Source organism: Notolabrus celidotus, chromosome 23 (genome assembly GCF_009762535.1).
Source record: "Notolabrus celidotus isolate fNotCel1 chromosome 23, fNotCel1.pri, whole genome shotgun sequence".
NCBI classification, from domain to species: Eukaryota; Metazoa; Chordata; class Actinopteri; order Labriformes; family Labridae; genus Notolabrus; species Notolabrus celidotus.
In genome coordinates, this window is record NC_048294.1 from 8,374,475 (window position 1) to 8,399,632 (window position 25,158).

General features: G+C 40.0%; 1 protein-coding gene across 9 annotated transcripts in view; it reads right to left on the reverse strand.

Annotated features, from left to right (window-relative positions):
- Positions 1–25,158, reverse strand: part of poln (polymerase (DNA directed) nu) — a 93,965-nt gene that overhangs the window by 58,503 nt on the left and 10,304 nt on the right. For 8 of the 9 annotated variants that reach the window (XM_034676245.1, XM_034676251.1, XM_034676246.1 and 5 more), the window contains exons 6-18: positions 22,798–22,895; positions 18,888–19,652; positions 17,093–17,262; positions 16,870–16,982; positions 16,268–16,404; positions 14,450–14,518; positions 14,293–14,353; positions 14,057–14,121; positions 7,636–7,719; positions 7,362–7,457; positions 6,635–6,691; positions 6,338–6,394; positions 4,171–4,236 (exon numbers count right to left, since the gene is read on the reverse strand). In XM_034676245.1, the coding sequence (XP_034532136.1) occupies positions 4,171–4,236; positions 6,338–6,394; positions 6,635–6,691; positions 7,362–7,457; positions 7,636–7,719; positions 14,057–14,121; positions 14,293–14,353; positions 14,450–14,518; positions 16,268–16,404; positions 16,870–16,982; positions 17,093–17,262; positions 18,888–19,652; positions 22,798–22,895 (1,838 nt within the window). Of the gene's footprint in view, positions 1–4,170; positions 4,237–6,337; positions 6,395–6,634; positions 6,692–7,361; positions 7,458–7,635; positions 7,720–14,056; positions 14,122–14,292; positions 14,354–14,449; positions 14,519–16,267; positions 16,405–16,869; positions 16,983–17,092; positions 17,263–18,877; positions 19,653–22,797; positions 22,896–25,158 lie in introns of those variants that run through there. The other variant, XM_034676255.1, reaches the window with a different exon arrangement.

A 25,158-nucleotide genomic window follows, 5' to 3' on the forward strand; every position in this document is an offset into this window, starting at 1 on the left:
AACTTGATGCACTGCAGGTGGCTGGAGTGTATAAATCTTTGAACGGCATAACAGAGTCGGGCTCAAAGTGAGCAGTGCAGAGAGAAACAGACAGCTGATGATACAAGCTGGAGTTCTGCACCATAATAACAAGAAAAGACGGGGCAATTGAGTTAAACATGAAGGAGAAAGACGACAAAAGGTGGAGCTGTAAATTCGGCAACAAAAAGCAGCGAGTTAAAAGGAAAGGAAGGGGAAACCAGAGAATAGACTGAAGGCATGAGAATGAGAGACACAAAAGAAGAGACTCAGATAAAAACACTGAAGCTGCAGAGAGGGAAGCTGAGACTCGCAGACTGCTCATATTTTTTGGCTTTCAGCAGATAAAAATATATGAGGAAGAGCATAAAGAAAAGGCTCACTTCCCTCTGCAGCATCACTCTCTTCTTGCAGCGCTTTTAAGCTCAGCAGCAGTTTTATGGCTGTCCTGCTTTAATTCAGGCTGCCGTTTGATACTGCAGTCTGGCTTCACCTCGTTTGAACCCACAGCAGATGAAAGCTAAACCCCTCTGCAACACTCCTCATTTGAATATGTGTGTGTGTATGTGTGTATGTGTGTGTGTGTGTGTGTGTCAGAGCAAAGAGTTGATTTTTCTACCCTCAACACGAAATGCATGAAGTGCAGCTTTTGCCCTTTAGGTGACATGTTGGTTATCACCGCTGGGATACATCTCACACCAACTTATAATGAGACAAAATTGTGTGTGACCTTCATTTAGATTCTGCATCAAAATAGGAGAAGATTAGTAGGGAGCTGAAATGAGCTTCATATTCAATCTACTAAGCGGCAGAGTTTTTCACTTCTCTATCAGACTAAATCGAGCATTTTTAAGAGATTTGGTTTGTACTTCATCCTCTTAATGGATCACTTTTCTTTTATTCATTTGTTTTATTCCCTGCAAATATTTGCTGTCAAACTGGTTTAATGTCTTTCTGATTGTCAGTTCTGTTGATCAAGTTAAGAATATCTGACGTATACAGCATTTACTGAATATAATGATGGACGATGTGCATCCACCTCCCTACAGCTGTACAAAAGTGAAGCCAAAATTCCCTCGATGATGACCACTGATGTATTGCTTTGTCTTGGATCAGGGAGTGGAGCCGCTGCATTGATGCCCGCTCCTTTTGCTAACCAAAACACACGTTTAACTTACCAGTCAGTTAAGACCAAGGGAGAGGTTCCGGTGGCTGGTGGTGAGGCTTTCAGCAGTGTGACTGCCCCCTGGTGGCTGGCTGCAGTATAGGTAAAAAAAATCTGTCTCCCCCATTCATTTGAATGGGGGCGAAGTCAAACTTTAAAAAATAAATACACGTCGTACGAATGTTTCTCATATCTGTATGCTGTGGTGATATGTAGTTAGTATTTGAGTGTTTTGTGTTCAAGTCCTCTTTTTTCTGAAAAGTTTATTTTTCGTTAGTTATTAGAGTTTAAAAAATGGGGTTTTACTTCCGGGTTTCCTTTGATTCACAGCCGCCGTGGAGTGAAACTTCAATGGACACACAGCGGCTGTTTCCGAAACGGCCTGCTACATACTACTTACTAATGTAGTAGGCAGTAGGTATTGCCTACTAGATACTGCGTTTGAATTTAGTATGTAGTATGACTGTTCTGTTCGATCTGTCATGCAGCATGCTGAGCCAGACTTCGCTGGATTTCCGGTTTCGGAAGGCGGAAGTAAACAACGGCGAAGCCGATAAATAAAATGCTTATTTAGCATCCATTTATGATTTAAAATGTTAGGAAGTGGTTTATATGTAATTTGATAACTTTCACAGCACCCAAAAACGGATTTCCTCCCGTCAAAAAATGAGGAAAAAAAAAGAAGCAGAACGAGCGCTGTGCATTTTGGGAAACAGTACGCGAGGCAGACTGGTCCGATTCATACTGAGATATTTTCCCGAATCAGTAGACATCCGGGGAGTTTTGGCATACTGCAGATTTTGCTCTTGTTCACATACTACTTACTACATACTGAATTTTGGACATATCAGAACGTACTGCTAGTATAGTAGGCGATTTCGGAAACAGCCAGCGTCTTGTGACGTTACGCTGTAGGGCGGAGCTTATTACAGTGGCTTCACAGGCTCTGGCTGCACAATGGCGGCACCCAGAAGGGGGATCTTTTGGCTTCAGAACAGTACAACGGGAGGAGGCGGAGCAACGCTGTCCATTTATATTTACAGTCTATGGTTAAGACCCGTCAGGTCGGTACCATGTACAACGTGGCACGTTTTTTGCTCTAGATTGATTTCAACCAAAGACCCAATAACATTTTATGAGGAGTTATTACAAACCAATCAACAGGCGTGGAGCTGATTCAGCTAAGTATCTTAATGACAGTTCTGTGTCTATAATCACTTTATCTCTGGAAACAAATTAGAATTACAGCAACATACACGCTTCAAAGATCAAACTGGCACACACACACTCCACAACAGCTACACACTAACAACCAGACACCAACGCCCACATAGTAACAAGATGTATCAACAAGAAGAGAGGCAGCAGAGTGGTGTTAAACAGCAGCCCAGCCCTCGCATGTGTATATCATGTAGTAACAGAAGGATCAAGTCGATGTGCGGCTCAGAGCGCTTGCAAATTCCTGAGTGAGATTAGAAATCTCAATAAGTCCACGGTTATTATATATGCATGACTCTAGATGTGAGTGTGTGAGTGTGTAACAGCAGTATTTCAGTGACAGAAGCACTGGACCTTGACAGCTGGGTTATGTCAAAATGAGTTATTGATTGTCACATACCGAGGGGGGCAGAGACAGAGAGAGAGACAAACGATAAGACAAAGAGAGAGACAGAGGTAGAAAGTGAAAGAAAGAGAGAGAGACCCGACAGGTAGAAATGAGACTGAATGAGTTTGCAGTGCTTTGTTGTTTGGTAATATGTGATCTTGAGCACGCTGTGTCTGAGCTTCAAAGACTTTACATGTAGGAAAGAAAGTAGACAGAGTAGAGTTTTATCGAGGATCACAAAGAACAAACACTCAAATTTCCATCACCAGTATGTTAACGATGATGTCTAGCTCACTCATGTTTGGTTCTAATAACTTATTCATTTATCCTTTATTTATGCTGGACGACCATATGACTTATTACTACTTTATGAAGTTTTTTAAGTTATATATTTTTTCAGGCTTTTTCACCTTTATTGACAGTACAGCTGAAGTGAGACAGGAAACGTGGGGAGTGGAGAGTGGGGGAAGACATGCAGCAATTGGTCGACCGTCCGGGAGTCAAACCGGCAACCTCTACGACAGGGACTGTAGTCTCGATACTTGGGGTGCTTAGACCGCTAGGCCCTCAGCGCCCTTTATTACAACTTTATTAAAGATTATCTGATTGTTTGTTTTTTTTTACTCAACATTGCTTTGTGTCCTTTTTGTGATGCCATTAAAGTATTTTTTTCTTCTCCATAAAATACATTGTGAAGAAATTCCAGTGTGTTTTTTTCATATTATAAGGGTTTATAAGTGTATTTTGATGATAGTGGAGTTAATAACTGGTCAATAAAAGTCACGTCAAAGAGTAAACAACTTCTGATAGCTTCTTACTTTTATCTATAATGTGTTTTGGATAGGACAGGTGAAGAGAGACAGGAAATTTGGGGAGTAGAGAGTGGGGGAAGACATGCAGCAAATAGTAGGCCGGGAGTTGAACCAGCGTGCGCCTAAACGGCTAGGCCAATGGCGCCCCAATTAGTGTGCATAATGAAATGCACTGCACTTAACTTCTTAATTATTCTTCATGCAAAAAAAAAATCTCAAACTGTCTTTGATTAATAATTGAAATAATAAGCCCTCATTGGTCCTGTCATCTCTGAGCTGCAGTATTACTAGAATTTAACATAAAAAAATAAAATTCTGATGGTCTTCATGTGTTTATTTAACTGTTAAGATACTGAATATTACTGAGATCCTTTACCTGTGGCATGATCAGGGACCAGAAGCAAACAGCGCCCACATTTCAGGCAAACTGCATTTCAGCACCCTGGAGAGCTCCAGTAACTCAGCACTGCAGCTCCAGTCTACAGCAGCTACTTCACCAGTTTTAAAACTAAAGAAAGACCTGAGATCAGGAGGGAGGTGTGTAAAGATGGAAGGAGGGTCCTACTTACTGGATGCTTGGCTGAGATTCTTCCCGTCACCACGCTGGTCTGATGCCACGTAGAAGAAATGTAGTTCTGAGGTTTTGTCAAGAAGGTAAAATAAAGAGTCAGAGATGGAGAGACAAATCTAGTGGATCAAAACTGAAAACTTTCATCACTAATCATACATGTTTCAGTAAGTCTGCTAAAACCGTTCAGCTCTGTTCAGATTGGAAACAACAGCTTCCATCCACATTGCCATTATCACTTGTCTGAGTCCGTTTTGGACCATGAGGCATCATCAGTGCCATTTGTCAACCCGCTGCCCAGTCTGAAAAATCTGCTGGCAGTCTGTGGTGCCAGTTCAGTTTGTAAAATACGCAGGCTATGCAGCAACACTTTGGTTCTTCATGCAAACTTATCAGTCTGACAGATTCTCAGCTGGTAGTAGAAGATGAATTTAGTTCAGTAGAGCTGTAAACCAGTTTTATAAAGTGAGGGAAGCTTTGCCTTGAGCATTTTTCAAAGTAAAAAGCATGTTTGTCAGTAGGAATGAGTCATTTTTGTAAGTTACAGGCTACCTCATGACCCTAAAAAGTACTACTGCTCCGTGTTCTAAATCACATAAACAAACAATGACTATTTTATAACTTGCTCATTTTATAAACCCATTTTAATGATGATATAAACATATCTGAAAAATTATCCTTGCAAACGTATTTACCTGTGAAAAACTTTTTCCACAGACCTAAAGAGGAAACTTTGACAATAATCTAGGGAAACTTTTCTCACTGGCAATTATTTTTATTCCATCTGTTTCAAGATAAAAATGGAACTTCAAAAGATTACCCGGGCACAAAACAAATGTTTCTCCCACAACTTCATGGTGCTTTCCATTTAGGGAATGACGTCAGATCCAAGTTGACCGGGTTCAAAATACTTTGGAAATTAGCTCCAGTTGTTGTAAGCATCCTTAGCCAATTCCAGACGATAACAGATTGGTATGTCTGCATCCAACTGAAGCTATAAAGTGCAGTGGCATGACTGCATTATTTAACGTTTAATACATTGAGTAGAAATGCCTCTTTCTTTTTTTTTATCGGTATCGCTTGCTTTTCAATCAAGTTTAAACCAAATCCTTACATTTAAATGTTTAATCCTCTGAAGATTGCAGTTCGGCCACCCCATTTGAACTGATGCTCAATGAATCTTGGGGTATGTGAGGCTGCAAAGGATTCCCTAAATGCGTCCTTCACAGCCCTGGAATAGTTGGACAGAGTTGTTGGCCACAACTGGATGTGTCTTTGTAATGAGACAGCCTTGGATGCGCCGATGCGATTCAAATGTGATCTGGATTGGGACACAGCTATTTTGTGATAGCTTGTGGGTGAAAGCAACATAACAAGTCCACAGATAGAACTTACACAATACTATAGGTGTGATTAATTGGATTACATAGAAGAAGACTAAGTTGTAAATAAAGACAACTGAAAGTACAGTTTTTTTTACTGTTGATGCAGGAAGAAGCCATCTTGGATTTGGAGCTTGGGTTACAGAAGTTGCTGAGTTTCCAAGTAGAAATTCTTACTTCAGCAGGCGTTCCGATGGGTAATGTATCCAACAGTCATCTCAGAATTTCCGACTTCCAATATCAAATGGAACGCACCATTATTCAGACAGTTTGGTTCGAAAATATTAAAGATCAGATTTAGAAAAGTCACCAAATTGTTTCTAACTTGCCTAAAAGAGCTCCTTCATGCCCCCATTACTGATACCCCAAACAGCATGCATTGTACCATATCTCAGCTATGAGTGAAAAATGTTTCTCTCCTCATGCTGGCACTAGCCTTCGCCTCAGTCTTCCGACCACCAACTGAATCAGTACCCTCAGAAGCCAAACAGTTCTACAGACAGCCTGACAGACTCATTTGCAGAGTTGAGTAAGCACAGTTTTACAAACACAAGCTGCTGCTCTCGTAGAGAAGAAAACACAGTCTATGTGGACACTGTCAACACGAAGAACAGCATATTTTCTCTACAGCAGTGGAATTAAACACGACTGAGAGAAGGAGGGAAGCTTAGAGGAGATAGTGCTTACAATTACTCTATCAAAGAGGAGGCATCAAGTCCTAGTGGTGATAACAACTTTTGATTTATGAGTTCTTCTATGTAACTGTCTCCTCTGCTGTGCGCTCACCTTGCTCATCATGCATGAGAGAATCCCGTCGACAAAAGTGGACTTGATTTTGTGAACCTGGGGGTTAGAATGCAGACAACTGTAAACTCACAAGATGAGGTACCAAAGAAAAATGCTGTACTATTGGGAACTTTTTTCCATACAGTTTACACAAGAACTTCAGAGAAAGAAGTCAGGTTAATCTCAACATTTGATTAAGATGGCAAGATGTTATATTAAGTGAAGTGAACTCTATGCTGCACTATGTTTCTGACGATCGTTTCTCAATGTTTAAAAGAAGGTGCGAACATGACTGACCTGTCTGTACTCCAGAATGATCTTTGGCAGGGGGTGCAGGTCCTGAAGCTGCAACAACTTTAAAGATTCAAGATGAAGATGAGAAAGGATAGGACTTTACTGTCTTTGTAGGAGCTTAAATACTGAACAATCATCTACAACAGTAGTTCTCAAAGTGGGGGCCTGAACCCTCTGGGGAATAGCAAAACACTGATGGGGGGGGCAAAATGCCTTCAAAAAACAAAAACTATTTAAAACAGCATATTTGATTGATAATTATAAAAAATAAAGTTGAAACTAGTGGTTTAATTTTAAACAAAATGATGTAAATAAAAAAAGGTTTCATCTGTTATCTACTTTTCTTTGTTGCCACATGACCTCTGAGGTGACAGAAAAATGACGGTATCAGTGGCAGCAGGTTAATTTTCAGCAACATGTGCACATATGTAGTCTCATGTTCTATCAACCAGCTAAATTAAGTATCTTAAGCACATTTTTGTTCTATTTTGTCTGTTTTTAGATTGGCATATTACCGGCCGGTCTCCAGCACCGCTATTTTGGGGATCGCAGGCTGGAAAGTTTGGAAACCACTAATCTACAACAACCTCTAGACATGTTGTCGCTTGCAGCAAATCTGTTGTTTTACTGTTTTCCCATTTGTCCTCTTGCTGTTAGATTCCAGCTACATCTATATAATTACTATTATTTGAGGATGAAATTGATATATCTGTGTGCTTGTGTGTCGTACCGCAGCTTCTGATGTGGACTGCTGCTGCTTGTTGACGGTTTTGGGAAGCTTCTTGTTCTCGCAGCGCTCTTGGAGGCACAGCTTCTCAAACAAAACCTTTAAATTAAAACAATGAAGATCCATGACATGGCAACATACAAGCAACAAAATATGGAGACATTAACACAAAAAAATGGAAGGAGGACAGAGAAAACCAAGAAAATTTCAAAATGTGTGATTGTAAGAGATGTAAAGCCTCAGAACGCACAAACAGACATAAGGAATAGATACGCACTGTTCGTAATTGAGCGTTGCTGGTGACCAGGAAGATTTGTCCAGCCGCTCGGTGGGCCTCCTGCTCCAACTGCTTCATCTTAGTCTAACAAAAGAAAAAGAAACATGGAGGGAGAAGAGAGGTCAAGGTTTGTTTTTGCTCAAATTGTTTTTAGAGGTCAGAATGACTCAACAATTCTCTTAGCAGTCTCTACGGTAAAACCAATTTTCTGCTGTGTGTGTTGAGAGGTTGTTTTTTTTACTCCTGGAGTGTGGCATGTCATATAAAGTTTGAGAAAGCTGCTGTAAAGTCAGTGAAGGTGTAGATTAAAGCGGTTTAATCACAAAAACAGAAAATCTATGATGACATTTCACTTAACAGTTTTTACATCACTTCCAAAATGAGGACAAAAGCACCGAAGAAAGAGATTTTTAAATCTCAACTTTTAATCTAATGTCAAAAAAATGTGATATGATTTACTTTCAGTTGCCAAACACCATTTCTCAAGAGCACATTTCATTCGGTTAGAATATTTCTTGATGTCATAGACTCCAGAGCAGCTTATTTATCCAGCAGGGGATTAGAGCATATCAGATACAGGGAGACAGCAGTGTGTTGGCGCATTTATGATGAGATTCCTTATTTCTGACTTTAGCTCGCCAAAAATGTTTAATAGAAGTAAACAACTGAACACATTTACCAAATCTGAGAGTTAGGAGGCGAGAAATACAAACGTATAAGACAGAGCTCATGTACTATATGGACAAAGGTATTCGGACGCCTGAACGTTACACGACGGGGACTGTAATGACATTTTATTCAAAAACTTTAATATATATTACATTGGCTTCCGGTCCCTCACAGGATTGATTTTAAAATGTCTTTGTTAACTCAAAAGCCCCTCAATGGATTGGCACCATCCTACTTGTCTGATCTTCTCATTTCTATGATCCAGCTCGAGCACTGAGGTCAACCAACCAGCTGCTCCTGGAGCTTCCCAAGATTTGCCTAAAAACCCAGGGCGGTCGAGCCTTTGCAATAGCTGCCACCATTCTCTGGAACAGCTTACCACTTCAGATAAGATCAGCCCCCAACTATTGAATGTTTTAAATCTTTGTTGAAGACCCATCTCTTCTTTTTGGCCTCCTCCTCAGGATGAGAACAAACACTCTGACAGATTTTACTTTTTTATGTCCATCCATCCATTCATTTACTTCCGCTTATCCGGGGTCGGGTCGCGGGGGTAGCAGTCCAAGCATATCAACCCAGACATCCCTCTTCCTAGCAACACTTTCCAGCTCCTCCTGGGGAATCCTGAAGCGATCCCAGACCCGGCGGGAGACATAATCCCTCCACCACGTTCTGGGTCTACCCCGGGGCATTTTCCTACTTTTGTATGTTGTATTGTTTATTGTTGTCTTCATGTGCTTTTTACCTTGTAAAGCACTTTGGCCATCACTGGTTATTTTAAATGTGCTATATAAATAAAGTTGACTTCACTTGACTTTAATATGGAATTGGTCCTCCTTTTGCAGCTATAGTAGGTTACAGTCTTCTTGGAAGGCTTTGCCCGTTCATTCTGCAGAGCATTTACGAGGTCAGGTACTGATGTTGGACGAGAAGGCCCGGCTCGCAATCTCCGTTCCGGTTCATTTGAAAGGTGCTCGATAGAGTTGAGGTCAGGGCTCTGTGCTGGCCGGTCAAGTTCTTCCACATTGAACTCATCAAGCCGTGTCTTTATAGTGCTTGCTTTGTGCACTGGGGTGCAGTCATGGTGGAATAGAAAAGAGCTTTTCCCAAACTGTTGCCAGAAAGTTGTACCCATCCATTCTGTAGAGCATTAATGAAGCAGTGATGTTGGACTAGAAGGCCTGGCTCGCAATCTTCGTTCTGGTTCTTCCCAAAGGTGCTCGATGGGGTTGAGATCAGGGCTCTGTGCAGGTCGGTCAAGTTCTTCCCCGCTGAACTCAACAAGCCGTGTCTTTATAGTCCTTGCTTTGTTCACTGGGGTGCAGTCATGGTGGAATAGAAAAGGGCTTTCCCAAAACTGTTGCCACAAAGTTGTACCCGTCCATTCTGCAGAGCATTAATGAAGTAAGGCACTGATGTTGGACGAGCCGGCCCAGCTCATAATCTCTGTTACAGTTCATCCCAAAGGTGCTCGATGGGGTTGAGGTCAGGGCTCTGTGTGGGTCGGTCAAGTTCTTCCACGCTGAACTCATCAAACCTTGTCCTTATAGTCCTTGCTTTGTGCACTGAGGTGCAGTCATGGTGGAATAGAAAAGGGCTTTTCCCAAACTGTTGCCACAAAGTTGTACCCTTCCATTCTGCATTAATGAAGTAAGGCACTGATGTTGGATGAGAAGGCTACAGTTCATCCGAAAGGTGCTTGATGGGGTCAGGGCTCTGTGCCTTTCCTCAAACTGTTGCCACAAAGTTGCAAGCATAGCACGGTCCAAAATGTCTTGGTATGCAGAAGCAGTAAGATTGTCCTTCACTGTAGATAAGGGGCCTGATTGAAACACCTGAATTCAATAATTAACAGGTGTGGCCAAAAAAATTTGTCCATATAGTGTATCTTCTTCCTCTAAATGAATGAAGATAGAGCCCTCTGTTAATCTATCTTATGCTCACATCAGTGACACAGCAAGGGCACGAGCATCACACAAGGACAAGCGGGTGACAAACGGCCTTGGCTGAACAGTGCTAGACCAGTTAGAAAGCATAATCATCATAAAAGAGGGAACAGAAGTGACATCAAATTGGAAAGTAGAAAAGTGTGATAAGAAAAAGTGAGAAAGACGAGAGAGCAAGACTTGTTTTTTATGACTGGGGTGACATCCGCAGCAGCAGCTCATTACAAGTCTGAGCGAAGTAGCAAACACTTCTTTACAACCAAGAGGAGCACAAGGGAAGAACAGAGAAACAAAAGGGAGGGCGGCAAGGCAGGGTGATGAAATAAGAGCCAAGAGGAGGGGAGAGGAGAGGAATGACAGATGGGAAATGTAGGGGAGACAAGAAAAAATGATTGTTACAGGGTTTGAAGTTGGGGTGCACACTGATAAATTATGACTCAGATAAAAGGACGTTTTTATATTATTCTTTATTAGGATGATACAATGTTATTCGATAAATGCAACCAAAGAAAGTTGCTTTCATTTATTTATTAACAAGCATACACCTTCCGCCACAGCAGGTGACAGAAGGTGTGTGCTTGCTTGCAGAGAAGAAAAACAAGCGCAGCCGGATCAAGCTGACAAGAGAGAAAAAATGGCGTCACTGATGAGTTGTTTTTTATCATCTACCAGTCAGGGTCCAGGAGGCAGACATCCTCTCTACTTTTAAGAGCAGGTTTAAAACTTTCCTTTTTGATAAAGCTTATAGTTAGAGCTGGCTCAGGCTTGGAACAGCTCTTAGTTATGCTGCTATAGGCTTAGACTGCCGGGGGGAACTGACACACTGGGATCCTGTCTTTCCCTCTCTCTTCTCTCTGCCTGCCAGTCACTTACTTTAAGTCCTCCTGTCCTGTTAAAGTTAATAACCATTAATATTTCCGGGAGTCCCTGAGCTCCCTTGTCCCGTAGGTTCCTCTGTATTGCTGTTAGGGTTGCAAAGGGGTGGAAAATTTCCGGTAAATTTCCATGGGAAGTTAAGCTGTGGAATTTTGGAAACTTTCCATTGGAATTTATGGGAATTTATGGGAATTAAATTAATTTACCATCTATGAGGCTATGCTAGCTACAGTTTATTTGGCATCTAACTTATCAGCTAGCTATCTACTGTATGAATACATTTATATGTGATATTTGTAAGTTCAACATTAGTACCATACATCAAATTTGTTATATATATTACCACATAATATCATCAAAACTTAATTCACTTGTGCAGTCCACAGGCTCAAATGTATGGCTTCAATAGTCCTGGGCTCTGGGCTCAAAAGTGTGGTCCAGGATTCTAGAAATCATGTGTGCATGTGATGGAGGAATGCACAGTGCATGTAGGGGGCGTGGTCTCAATAGCCCTGCAGTAAGCAGTGTGCTATGTGCATGTGATTGAAGAATAGCATAGATATTCAACTGTACTTGCATGAAATCTGGTTGTTTTAGTCAGGATTATGCTAAAATATATTTTCACCAACTATATTTAATTTACCTATTAAGAGCCAACCTTCAATTTAGTAAATTCCTGGTGTAATTCAATAAATTCCTGCTAATTCCCATGGAAAGTTTCCAAATTTGAAAATTCTGGGAATTTTGAAACCCTAATCGCTGTTGCTGTGGACGTGCCAGACTCCAGCGACTATCTCCTCCTGCATCTCCCTCTACCCATCTTTCCAACCCCAACACAGTTGAGGCAGATGGCTGTCTAACATGAGTTTGGTTCTTCTCGAGGTTTCTGCCTGTTAAAAGGATGTTTTCCTTGCCACTCCATGACCTAATTGTAATTTGCAAATCTAGACAGAAGTGACCAAAGAGGAGGAAAATTGTCCTCAGGTTTTACCATGATGAATCTTTTGATTCAACTGAAAGGTTGTCTTTACAAAGATGTTTTGACGAGATACAAAGCAGCAGTTGCAGTAGCATTTGCACCAAAAAACAGTGTGAGAAAAGAGATATAAAAGGAGAGGAAAAGAGGAGGAAATGGAGCTGGCAGACATGTTCTAAAACTCCAAAATATGTACTTTCCTCTCTCTCTATCCCTCTCTTCGCCCAGAGCAGCCTCCAGACTGTCTCATCAATATTGGATGCTAGCCCCTTAGTGCTGTGTTTTCACACACACACACACACACACACAGACACACACACACACACACACACACACACACACACACACAGACAGACACAGACACTCACAAACAGCGGGTATGGCAGAAAATTGTAGGGCATCATTTCTGATTGCATCACCTCAAAATGTGCACGTTCAGTTTGATCTCGGTTCAAAGGATGTTTACGAAGGATGCCGATCTAATCCGATCAGAAAAGCGACGTCTAACGAACACAGACTTGTCGTTTGTCCTGCAGAGTTTTTACAAATGCTGCTATAAGACAAAAAAGAGAGAGAGAGTTTGTTTTTAGGATGCAGGTTGACAGACAGGAGGGATTCTGTGTTTGGTGTTCAGACAGGTGAACTTGACGGCTCGGATAAAAAGGAATCCGACACGACAGAGTGGGGACACGCGTGCATGGATGCACTCACACAGGCGCATATTCCAAAAAGACAAGCGCGCACACATAACTCTGCAGCAGCCTGCAGAAAGTTCAGTGCCTCAGAGTGTGTGTGTGTGTGTGTGTGTGTGTGTGTGTGTGTGTGTGTGTGTGTGTGTGTGTGTGTGTGTGTGTGTGTGTGTGTGTGTGTGCTGAGGCAGACAGTGATTCTCTTTCCTGCAGCATAGCCTCTTGAAGGGAAAAGACAGACTCTCCTTCCTATTTATAGTAACACAGCGAGATACCGCTCCAAACGGCTCCACAACAACACCCCTACCGGCGCCTGCAAGACTTGTAACTGGGTTTGTGTGACTGTGTGCGTGGCTCCATGACTGGTGAAGAACATGAGTATAGTTTTGTGCATTTGTGTCCATAACATCTGTATGTTTGTCTTGTAGCGTCTCTCAAGAATTGTTTTTTATCTGCATGCAAGCAGGCAAAGTCCCCAGAGGAAGTCCACCCACCTCATCACTAATCCTCCCCAGAAGAAGAAAAAGGAGTAATTTTTCCTTTCCTTCCTCGGGCTCTTGAGGGAGGTTTCTCACATCCTCCTACTGTTTTGCTCCCATTTGTTTTAATAGAGGAGCTGTCGACCGCACTGTGGCTTCACAGCCGAACTAAAAAACGCAATCAGCTAAGAGTGATGCGGTGCAAATCTGAGCTGACCCTGAACATCTCGCCCGGCTGAAACAGAGTATCCAAGGGAGCGTTCCCTTTCCTTTTGTTTGATATAAACACAAAGAGGCTGTTATGTGGGAATGAAGTATATAAGTGAGCGTCCAATTTTCTGTTTATATGATTTATAAACTGCACATCATGGAAAAAAAAGAGCTCACAAATCAAAATCTCTACAACTATAAACATGAATTAGAATAAAATAAGTAAGTTTGCGATTCATCCCATCTTCACTGCTGCAGTAATCCCCCTAAAAACAAAGTATTATAATGATGCTAAATTAAATGACTTCCCTTTCTATCTTTAAACACATACAGCAGATGGTTGTGTACACTGCTCGTGTACCATTGTTGTGCTCTTGTGGGAAATTAACATTAAGCATGAGGCGAATGTTGATAACTCCTGGCTGTGAGAGATAAGTACCTCCTCTGCCAGAAGCCATATGAAAAACAACTTTTTTTTAACTCTACTGTTCTGCTCTACTTATTTATAACATTAACAAGAAACTTTGAGAATATACTAGCCCTGAAAGATATTCAGTGTGTGATACTTTGTCTTACCCCCAGCAGGTCTGAGGTTCTCTTAAGAGCTTCTTTGTCCACATGGATGCGATGGCTCTCCATGGCTAAAACGAAACAAGAGTTTATTGATTTACATGACGTGAGAGAAAACCTGGATCGAAGTGTACGTGTGTGGCAGTCAGGGGACTGCATCAGGATAAGAAAAGGGTACCAGTATGTAGTGCTTTAAAGTATGGTACCACTATCTATTACACAAACAGCACAGTGGTCCTCACCTGCCAGAACAGAGATCATTTTCAGCTCCATGCCCGAGTACAGCCCCCACAGCCCCCAGCTCTACACATACAGAGACAGTCAGGTATGTTTATGTAAAGCACATACACACACACACGTGTACTTTCATGCATGTGTGTGGAGTGGACACAACCTAACCTGCAGTTTAGAGCAAAGCTCCGTGTTCAGCCAGTGAAGCAAACAGAGACCTGAGATGACCTGAGAAACCTGAGCGAGCGAGATAGCCGGACAAATAGAGAAGAGAGAGAGAACAGCAGGGAGAATAGGAATAAAAATAGAAGGCTTTATAAATACCAAAGAAAGTACATAAACATGCTTCACCTTGAGTGCATGACATTCAAGCATCTAAAACAACATCCCATACTGCACTGTAAAATAAAAAAAGCATAATCCACTATGGGTAATGGAAAATTGCTGAAAAAGAAATCGTACACTGCTATTGAGAAAATATTATGTATTGTAGTTAATGCAGCCTGCACAATAATAAAGTGTTTTGCACTGTAAAAAAAAAAGAATAGGGTATGGTAGACAATGCTGTATTATTGCATAGTATAAATGTATACTGTGCAGTAAAAAAGGTAAATGCACAGTATAAATACCATAGACTGTATAAAATATGGACGTAGTATCCGTGACGTCACCCATCTGTTCCTGAGAGCTGTTTTGAAGCAAATCGACGGCGGCAGCCATATTGGTAATGCGGAACTCAACTAGGCAGAGTGTGACGTAGTGTGAGTCTCTTAGCCAATGGCTGTGTGTTCCCGACCGGGAGTCACGTCAGTCATGTCCTTATTTGGGCAAAACTCATAATCTTAATATCTTCTTAACCGTCACGTTAGAAAAAAATTCACCCCCCGTACAGTGTATGCCATTAGAGAGATTAGCGTTGTAGGGCCAAGCCGTTTTTTGAACCAGGCTGTAAACATGTTTATTAATGCTGCAAAGATCGTCTTTTTCCCATTCATATCTATGTGGTTTCCGGTGTTTCTGCAGCCAGCCTCAAGCGGATTTTCGATGTATTGCAGTTTATATCACTTCCGCATTGGCTTCATCGTTTGAGACCGGAGTTTGCCGCTTGATAAATACCTATTACACAAATATATTGCACTGTAAAAAATGTAGACCTATGTTAGATAATATATACAGCACTGTAAAATAATTATATTGAAATTAGACTGTCAAAAATTAAAACTTATGGTTGATAATATATATTATATTGTATGAAAAATGAAATAATGTTGCACTGTAAAGAATTAAAAACTATTAGATAATATATATTGCACTGTAAAAAATGTAGACCTATGGTAGATAAGATATACTGCACTGTAAAAAGATTAAAATAATATTGCACTGTACAAAATTCAAAACTATGATAGATAATATGTACTGCACTGTATAAACTATATTACAATGTAACAAGTAAACTAGCAGTTAATGTATATTGCACTGTATGAAAAGTATAATGTGTGACAGATAATGTGTATTGCACTGTAAGGTAAATGTATATTACACTGTGCAAAAGTAGATGCATAGTAAATAACTTTTATTGCACAGTAGAAAAAGGCGTCTAGCTTCACAACAGAAATATATTTAAATATATGAAGACATTGGATTATTGCACAATGAGAGAAAGTGGAACAGGAGAGGAGGAGTATAATGAACTGGAAGCGAGCTGCTTTTTCAAGATGAAATGGACTTATTTCTGGTGTTCAGGGTAGAGGAAGAATTCTAGTTACCAAGGAACAGGTGCTTATGTTCAGTATGACTTAAGATCAGGTATCTGAATATAAATCCGAACTGCAATCTTTTAACAAAGACATAAAGATACTGGGTTTAATAAAGTTTTGATTTCCTTCGTCCACCGTTCTGACAAAGTACAGGAGTTTGCTGTGTAGATGACCCCAACATCCTAACAGGGTATTCTCTATTAGAAGAACAAACCTTGACTTCACTAACCTTCTTGGTACCCAGGGCCGGTATTGCACAGGGTCTTTTGCTATGTTTATTCAGAAGCTCCTGGTAGCAAGAGGAGGGGTTTGCAGGATCCAGTAGCCACCCTGACACCTGAGGGTCCTGGATGTGACATCCTGCTACTGCAGAGAAAAAAACAGAACATTTAGAAGATTACAGCACACCTATGAAACATGCAAATATGTGATTTAACAAGAATCTGTTGGTGTTTAAGAGTTTTTTTTCTTTTGTGAATCCTGTCTTTAACTAAATCCTTTTACAGCTTTATTCAAGTCATCCTTTATATTGTTCATTCTTTTTGTTAAGTATTTCCACACCAACTGTGTGTAATTCAGGTGATCTTGTTAAAAATACTTAGCAGAAGACAGAAATATTAAAAGAAAGTACAAAATTCTGACGGCCACCTGTTTGGCTCAAGTGTTTGATACTTGAAGATTCATTTTAGTGGAGCACCACTTCAGCAAAGGCTTCTTGATCAAAGCTGATGGTGATAGTAGAAATAATGGTTCTGAAGTAGAACAGTTGGAACCAGATTTACATGCCTCAATCTCTTCGCATTTATATGTATTCATTAATGTGCACCCTGCCTTGTTTCCAGCTGAGGTCTCTTCTATAAACCTGCAGAGCTGTACGCAGCAGATCCTTAGCTTTATAGCACACCACCAGTTGAAGTCCTGACAGCACCTGTAGCAGCACATCTCTGTGGAACACACACATACACATTAGTACTCCTCTTTACGCTCAGTAAGCATTAGACACTGAGATTATGTGCACTCTAATACAAACACTTGCACCTGCGCACAAACAGACCTAGTGAAGCGCTCTTGGCTCAGGTGTGTGTGCTGCTGGGCCCATGCAGGTGTGTGCTCCAGTTTTAAATAGACCAGACTGTCTTTTGGCCCGAGCGAGTCCTCTTGTGTGCTGCAGTCCAGATTGTTCTTCATTAGTACGAGGAGGCCACAGACTGGTGGAGTGAGTTTCTGTATGAAGGACCAAAGCGGGAAATCAGTGTAAGTAAAACGTTGATGAAGCAAAAACCAATGAGTGAAACTGTTCTATGTTAACCCCGTAAGAACTGGGATATGTCCAATGTTTCAAAATAAATACAGAACTAATTTCTGATAGAACCTACATAACAGTTCAGAACTTGTACTTGTGGAACCAGACTTTGGAATAAGAGAGAGTTCTGGTTACTGTTTTTAGCGTGTTTGTAGTCCAAGTAGTATTGACCAACCACATATCAGCAGGCTTTATGCAGGAAAAACAGTACGTATGGAGAGCAAAAGCAGGAGGAGCGCAACAGTTAATTCTCTTTAATCAGATATCTTTATTCAAGTGCAGTTGAAGAAATTTCAACTTGAGTGGCAAATCTGCTCAACCCTGTCACAAAAACCAATCAGCGTTGAGATTTCACAACTCCCTTGAATACATCAGAAAACTTTCTATCTTCTCACGAGGGTGGACCTCCCAACGTCCCATATTTACTTGGTACAAACTTGGACCATCATGACAAATCTAAGTCATGTCATCTGCAAGTAAACCACAGGAAAGTTGGGGTTTTTTCAGGTCCATATGGCCAAAGTTAGCCAGAGTGAAGCTTCTGTTTGACTTACTTTATACTGTCTCACTTACTATTTACAGTGAAATTGAGACCTACCAGAAACACTACTCTGTGAACCAAGAAATGGCACTGCTTATTTTGCAGACACATCTATGGGGTTGAATATAGGGTTGCAAAATTCTGGGAATTTTCAAAGTTGGAAACTTTCCATGGGAATAAACCAGGAATTTACTAAATTGAAGGTTGGCTCTGAATAGGGAATTAAATATAGTTGGGGAAAATATATTTCAGCATAATCCTGACTAAAACAACCAGATTTCATGCAAGTACAGTTGGATATATATGCTATTCCTCAATCACATGCACATAGCACACTTTTTTGGAGGGAGAGGGGCTCTTTTCATTTAACATTTTGAGTGGTACTTTGTTGGAATTGCATTTTTGTTAATTTTTGAATGGGTTGGGTCGGGGGGATGAGTAATATTTATTTCAACATTCATGTTTTTGTTCTTCATTGAAAGAATTGATTGTTCAATAAAATATTTAACACTTGATAAAGTTCTACGTATAAATAAATCTGTTTTAATTGTATTATTTTGGATGGATGTCTGCTTATAACAAAACAAAATATATATGCTTGGATATGATACCTTTCCATTAAATTACCCTCAGTTCATTCACAGTTCATTCCCATTAATTCCCATGGAAAGTTTCCAATTTTGAGTATTTCCAAAATCCCCAGCTTAACTTCCCAGGGAAATTTACCAGAAATTTCCCACCCCTTTGCAACCCTAGTTGAATATGCTTTGCTTTATGCCTGAACACACAGTCGCTTCTCATGTTGCTAATTAGACTGTTAACGATGCAGCCCACGTAAAAGTTAGCCTTGGCTGGAAGTTGTTTATAGCTAAGCACTGGCTACAAGTTGGTCATTGTTTCTAGAGGCATATATCATTGTGAGTCTCATATTTTCAACAGTCACATAAAACAACTTCTGTTTAATACCATGTGAAAGCTCCACATTTGTCACCCACCTCTACTCACCTGTACCGGGTCTAACTGAGTCGTTCCATCTCGGTACACCAAGGTTAACACCAGCACTTTAGCCTTTCCAGCCTCTGTGAGCACCTGCACCTTCTCCTCTGAGTCCATCCTCCCAGAATTCTTCACTCTGGGGTCAGATGTCAGGGAAGCAGTCAGACAGCCAGCTGTGGGTTGGCTGTGTAGCTCACCTCCACTTGCTCCTGTATGTGATGCTTTTAACCAGTTCTTTCCCTGATCCGGATCACATTTGGCCCGCTTGTACTTGGGTGGTTTGCAGGTTGCAGGAGCAGCTGTGTCAAAGCTTTCTACAGCCTTCAGCTGCTCACTTTGTGGACTTTGCTTCAGGGCACACAGGTTTTTATGCACTTTCACAGATTTATGTTTATTCTGAGGTTGAGTGGATGGAGCTGAGACTTCAGGGATTGGTGTTTTGAGTTTGTTTCCTCGTCCATTTTTATTGCCAGCCTTTTCTTGTGAGGAACAGGGTGGCTCCCACTTTGGAGTACGCCTTGGTAGGTAGATTTTAGGAGGTGGGTGAACATCTTCTTGAAGAAGTACCTCATGCTTTCGCTTCAAGGGAATGAAGCGAATCAGGGGAGCTTGAGCTCTGAAATCAGGCTGGTTGCTGTCTGCCTGTTTTTTGCTGGATTTTAGAATAGATAAATCCAAGTCCTGCACTGAGGAGGACTTTTGTCCAGGGGGGAAAGTGCTTGCTGGGGCCACTACCACGCTTGAGCAACTCCCTCTGATACCTCCATTAGCAGTCTGCACACCAAAAAAAAAGGTGAACAGACAGGGACAGAGGAAATAGAGGGGAACAGGAGAGGCAAAAATAGATTTAGAGAGACTCATCCTGCAACATCAGAAGGCACTAGAAAACAGACTCTGGCTGTCTGTGTTAGTTTTGTTACAACAAGAATCGATATATGACAGCAGATCAGTTTAGAGAAGTCAGCAGATTGAAGTTAGAATTTCTGGAAGCGCATAATAAGATTTAACACAACGACAAATACAGGGTTTATTTAATCATTCCCATTCATGCTGTGCGTCTAGCTGGATGATACAACATTTGTGAAAGAGGCAGTGAAAGCTGAGCCAAATAAGCAGCAAAAAAAGAGAAGAAAAGGAAGACGTGAGGAGAGGACACACATTTAGCCCTGGGCGCTGTGTAGCAGACACAAATACAGACAGTCAAGGCGATGTTTGTCTAGCAGCCCTGCCTGAAGTAGTGCCACTCACGCTTGTTCGTACTCATTTATATTTCATGACGGAAACAAAAACGACAATGAAGATGAATATTTGACACTCTCTACATACGTGAAGAAAAAGGGTTTAAACTTCAAATGTGTAGGACTTCTGTATGAATTTACAAGTTTAAACAAATATTTGTGTCCTGTTTTTTGTGCATGCAATGTAATATTTCACCTGTTGAGAGATGCAAGTGATAGAGGGGCAAATAAATTATGAATATGGTTTAATTTGATTGAATGAAAGGTTTAAAATGACCAAAATGAACCCGAGCTTGAATTTTAAAATGCTGTAGAAGGAGCGCCTTTGGCCTCGCAGTTTAAACATGTGACCCACCTTTCAACCTTTTTTATTTAAGACCTACCTTTTTAGTTTTAGTTTGATTTCACCTGACTTTATTTATCAACGCTGAGGTCTGTCATCCTCAGGACTGAAACACACACACTCACTTTGATTTTAAATTGCACGATAGCAAAGTTTTTGCACTTTTTTAAACTGTATCTTGTTATTTTTATTAGCTTACTCTTTTTAATTTTAGCTCATCTTGTTCTAGCTAGTTCCTGTGTTTATCTGTTGTTGTCGTTGCTCGGGTCTGAGAGAGAAACGTAATATCAAATCCTCTGTATGTCTGGTTTATACTACAGTTTTTGACAATAAAGAAGACTTGAACTTTTTTTTTTTTTTATTAATTAATTTATTATCTGGTTCAAATTTTAGTCACTTTTTTAAGTATAGCATCTTAGTTTCTTTAAATGGTTTAATATTTTAGTGTTTTATTATCGTATTAATTTATTTTATTTTGGTGAGTTTAATTTCCTGTGTTGAGTTTTAACATCTTATTTTACCTCCAATGTTTCCTCATTAAGATATCATGACAGCATTTCCTCAGTTTGTTCAGAAACTTTTTTTTTTCATTTATTTTATTATTATTATTATTATTATTATTATTATTATTATTATTAGCTGCATCAGTATCTTCTTTTAAATCACAGCTGAAAACACATTTTTAGCGAAAGACCTTCTTGCAATATTGTTTTATCCAAGATGCTACATTTATTTTTGAGCTACTTTTATTAATTGGTTTTCTTTTATTCACTCATTGTTTTTATTTGTTTTACTGATTTTTAATGTTTTATTGTTTTAATTGCTTTTAGGAGTTTCTCTTTTATTCAGCTATTCCTCTTAAATTGTCTTGCTAGCTTTATATCTCTCTCCCTGCCATGCTTAGTTTTGTTTTTTATTGTGGGTTCTTATGATGTAAAGCACTATGTAAGGTCTGTTTTGATCAGTGCTTTATAAATAAACTTTATTATTATTAGTATTATTATTATTATTATTGCACATATGTTCTTAACCTTAGGATGTGGGGTGGGCATAGGGTCAGTGCTGGGGTTGGGATTATTCTATTACAATTTATTTTTATGATCGGCACTTTGTGTTACAATGAAATGATGAAAAGCACTTTAAAAATAAAGTCTGATTGATTGATTGAAGTACAGAGGCTACTGTCCTCGTCCCAGCAGTCGCTGGTTCGCCTCCCAGCCACCGCCATTTGCTGCATGTCTTCCCCCTCTCTCTACTCCCCACATTCCCTGTCTCTCTTCAGCTCTCCTTTCTAATAAAAGGCAAAAATGCCCCAAAAAATAACTTTCAAATGCTGCAGAAGCCACTGGAGAAATGGGAGGATGAGGAAAAAAAGGTGAGTTGGTGAAAAACAAGACGGACAGATATTTGATTACCATCTCCCAAAAGTACACCTTCACCTCCCTGTGACCTTGTCATCATCTTCAAAACATCTCCATTATTCAGACCCGTGACTCCCCTTCTCTGTTTAAGCAGAAGCCCAGAGATCCTGCATGTGCATTACTGTGAGCTTCTGCAGGCACACAATTCTGTATCCTTGTCAGCAGAGGGCTCAGTATGGAGGAATTCCTGTGACTCAGCTCCCAGAGGAGAGTCTTCCTCATTTCCTTGTAAACACAACCCGTTTTTTTTCCTGCTGACAAAGTCATGAACCCCCCCAGGGTGCTGTGCTACAGGATATAGATAGAAAACGGAGGCAGGCCGTGGCCCGTCGCCCAGCGCTGGGTGCAGGAGAGTGTTGAGAGAGTGACGAGGGGGGAAGTGAGAAAATGGATTGTTGTGTTTGCTGCTGATTGTAGCAATACTGTTGAGTCTTGCACCTCTTTCTATCTCTCCTCTTCTTCACCTTTCTACACCCTTTCTCTATCCATCCTCCCTTTATTGTTCTGCTCTGTCTTCCTGTAAGACGTATCAGGCTGTTTTTTTTTTTTTACTTTACGACTCATCAGGGAGCTATCGCTTGTCAGCATGCTGCAATACTGCCGACGGCAACCCGTTTCACACAATCCAGATAGATTTCTATGTGCATCAGGGAAACAGAAGCCTAATCCTTTTGATAGCAGCTATTTAAATTTCAGGACTTTAGTGGGTTGTTGCTGTACGCAGTGTTTTTCTTTGCTTGCAGGGATTACCGAGGTAGAGTGGGTGGTAGACAATAACAAGGAAAAATAAAGACACATTAGTATTTATCTGAATAAAAGGACAAGTAAATAAATCCCAGCAGATCAGGTACACTGTTTTTGTTGCTGCTGCTTTATGTATCAAATAAAAGCTCTAAAATAACCCACTGGAGACTCACTTCATCGTTGTCTTGGTGCTGGTGGTTCCCATGCAGAGAAGCATCTTTAAACCCTGCTCTGCTCTCCTGGGACAAAGCTGGTGTACCGCTTCTTCCACCTGAGATAGGGGAGGTAAGAAAACGTCCATCAGATCACCTTCAGACTTTAAATCAATGAGGCAGCTCTGTTATGTAAACCATGTGAGTGAACATGTGTCTGATCGGAGCAGACTGACGGGACAAAGTCAGCCAACTCTCGAAATCCTGGCAGAGATCGAGTTGACATTTTGTTACAACACAGCTTTTGTGTTGTTGAGTATGTGTGTGTGTGTTTCAAGAGTATGCTTTTGTGTGTGTGTGTGTGTGTGTGTGTGTGTGTGTGTGTGTGTGTGTGTGTGTGTGTGTGTGTGTGTGTGTGTGTGTGTGTGTGTGTGTGTGTGTGTGTGTGTGACTTGACTCAGCATTGTCTCAGCTGCTGAGACTCAAGCTCCCTTCCTGCGGCTGTAATGTGAGCCGGCACACAACATCCTTCGTCAGTGCTGAGTTGCCCTAGCATCATTGCCTCGGATCTGATACAAAAAAAAAGGATGCCTCTAGCTAGAGTTTGAAACCAACTGGAAATACTTTAGCACCCCCTTGTGGTTCTCCCTGAACTAGCATCCCCTAAAAAAGATCATGCAACTCTATAACAATGGTGCATGAATTTGCGTATGTCTGAACAGCACTAGCTGTTAAATTGTGTTCGAACTACCAAAAAAGCTAAATCGGTCACTTCCTGTGAGAACCCTGAAATGTCATAGCATCACAGCTGGATGTTGCTTTAATGCAGTGTTCTGTGGTTCCATATTAATATCAACCCATCCTCCCTTTACCCAGAGTTCTGATTCAAAAAGGTGTCCCTCTGCTTTCCAAAAATAGGAAGTCTTCATTGTCATTAAAAAACAATTCAAAAATTCTTCACCTTATGTGCATGCCTGCATAACAAACCTGTATGCAGGTAATACATAGTGTCGGTATATTGCACAGTTCCAGCTCCTCTCTTTTAGCTTATCCTCAGAGTAATTTTATTACTTTACTTTTTACTTTTAAATTGATTTCAATGTTGTTTTATTATTTTATTAATTTTAACTATTTATTTTTTATTTATCTACTCAGTTTTATTGATATTTTTAGCCTTCATTTCATTTTCAACTCTTATCTTTACGCCTTTTTTAAATGTGTTTACTTTAACTATTTATATTCTTAATGTTAATAAAATCCATTTTTGTTGTTGTCTTTTAGTCTCTATTTTAAAATCCATTTTTGTTTTTTAAAGTCTTGCTATTATTTTATTTCTGCTTCTTGTTTTCAATCGCTGTAGAGCACTTTGAATGTATGTAAAGTATATATATGTAACGCTTGATTGATTGATTGATTGATTGATTGATTGATTGATTGAGTAGATAATGCATCTTCCACCAGAAAAAAATATATTGCATTGCACTTACAGAAAAACATGTTGCACAAGTAGAAATCATTCAAACTAGATGAAGGATATATTGCACTAGCAGACAAATATAATTAAAATAAAACTTGCTGTTTTTATTGAATTAGTATAAATATATTTTATACTCGTAGAAAGATAACTACTCTGAGAGATTTTAACAGGCAAATTAAATCAAAGATCACAAACCTGGGAGTGGTTCTAGATTCAGATTTGAATTTTAATGCTCATTTTTACAAGGTCGTAGGTACTTTTTTTTTATCATCTCAGAAACAAAGCGAAAGTCAGACCTTTTTGATCTCAGAGAGATGTCGAAATTTTAACACAGGCTTTTATTACTAGCCGCATTGACTACTGTAATCTAGCTTTAAAATGAGAGTAATCGTTTTTAGCCCAGGACTGCATTATTATAATTATAATTATTGCTTTAACATTTATTTATCAATTTATTTCTTGTATTTATCTGATCTTTTTAACTTAACCTTATTTTTAAACTTTCTTTGTACTCTTGCTTACTTTATTAATTTATTGATTATTTATAATCATGCCTTTAATAATTTTACCATTGCTTTTGTTTTTCTGTCTCTGTTATTTTGTGAAGCACTTTGGGCTGCAGGTTTTTATGTATGAAGGTGTTATATAAATTAAGTTGAGTTCAGTATAATAGTAAAAAGATATCCTGCACAGGCAAAAAATAATGCACACTAGCAGAAAAATGCATTTCCCTCAGTGACATTTATTGCAATGGCAGGAAAAATAGTAAGTGTTTATTCTGCTTAAGTTATTAAAAGTGATCCAATGATTTAGGAATATCCCAGCAAGGTTAGCTAATAACAAATTTCACACTGGAATGTATTCGAGTGCACTTACTCTTCTAATAAGTATTTCAGCACTCTCTA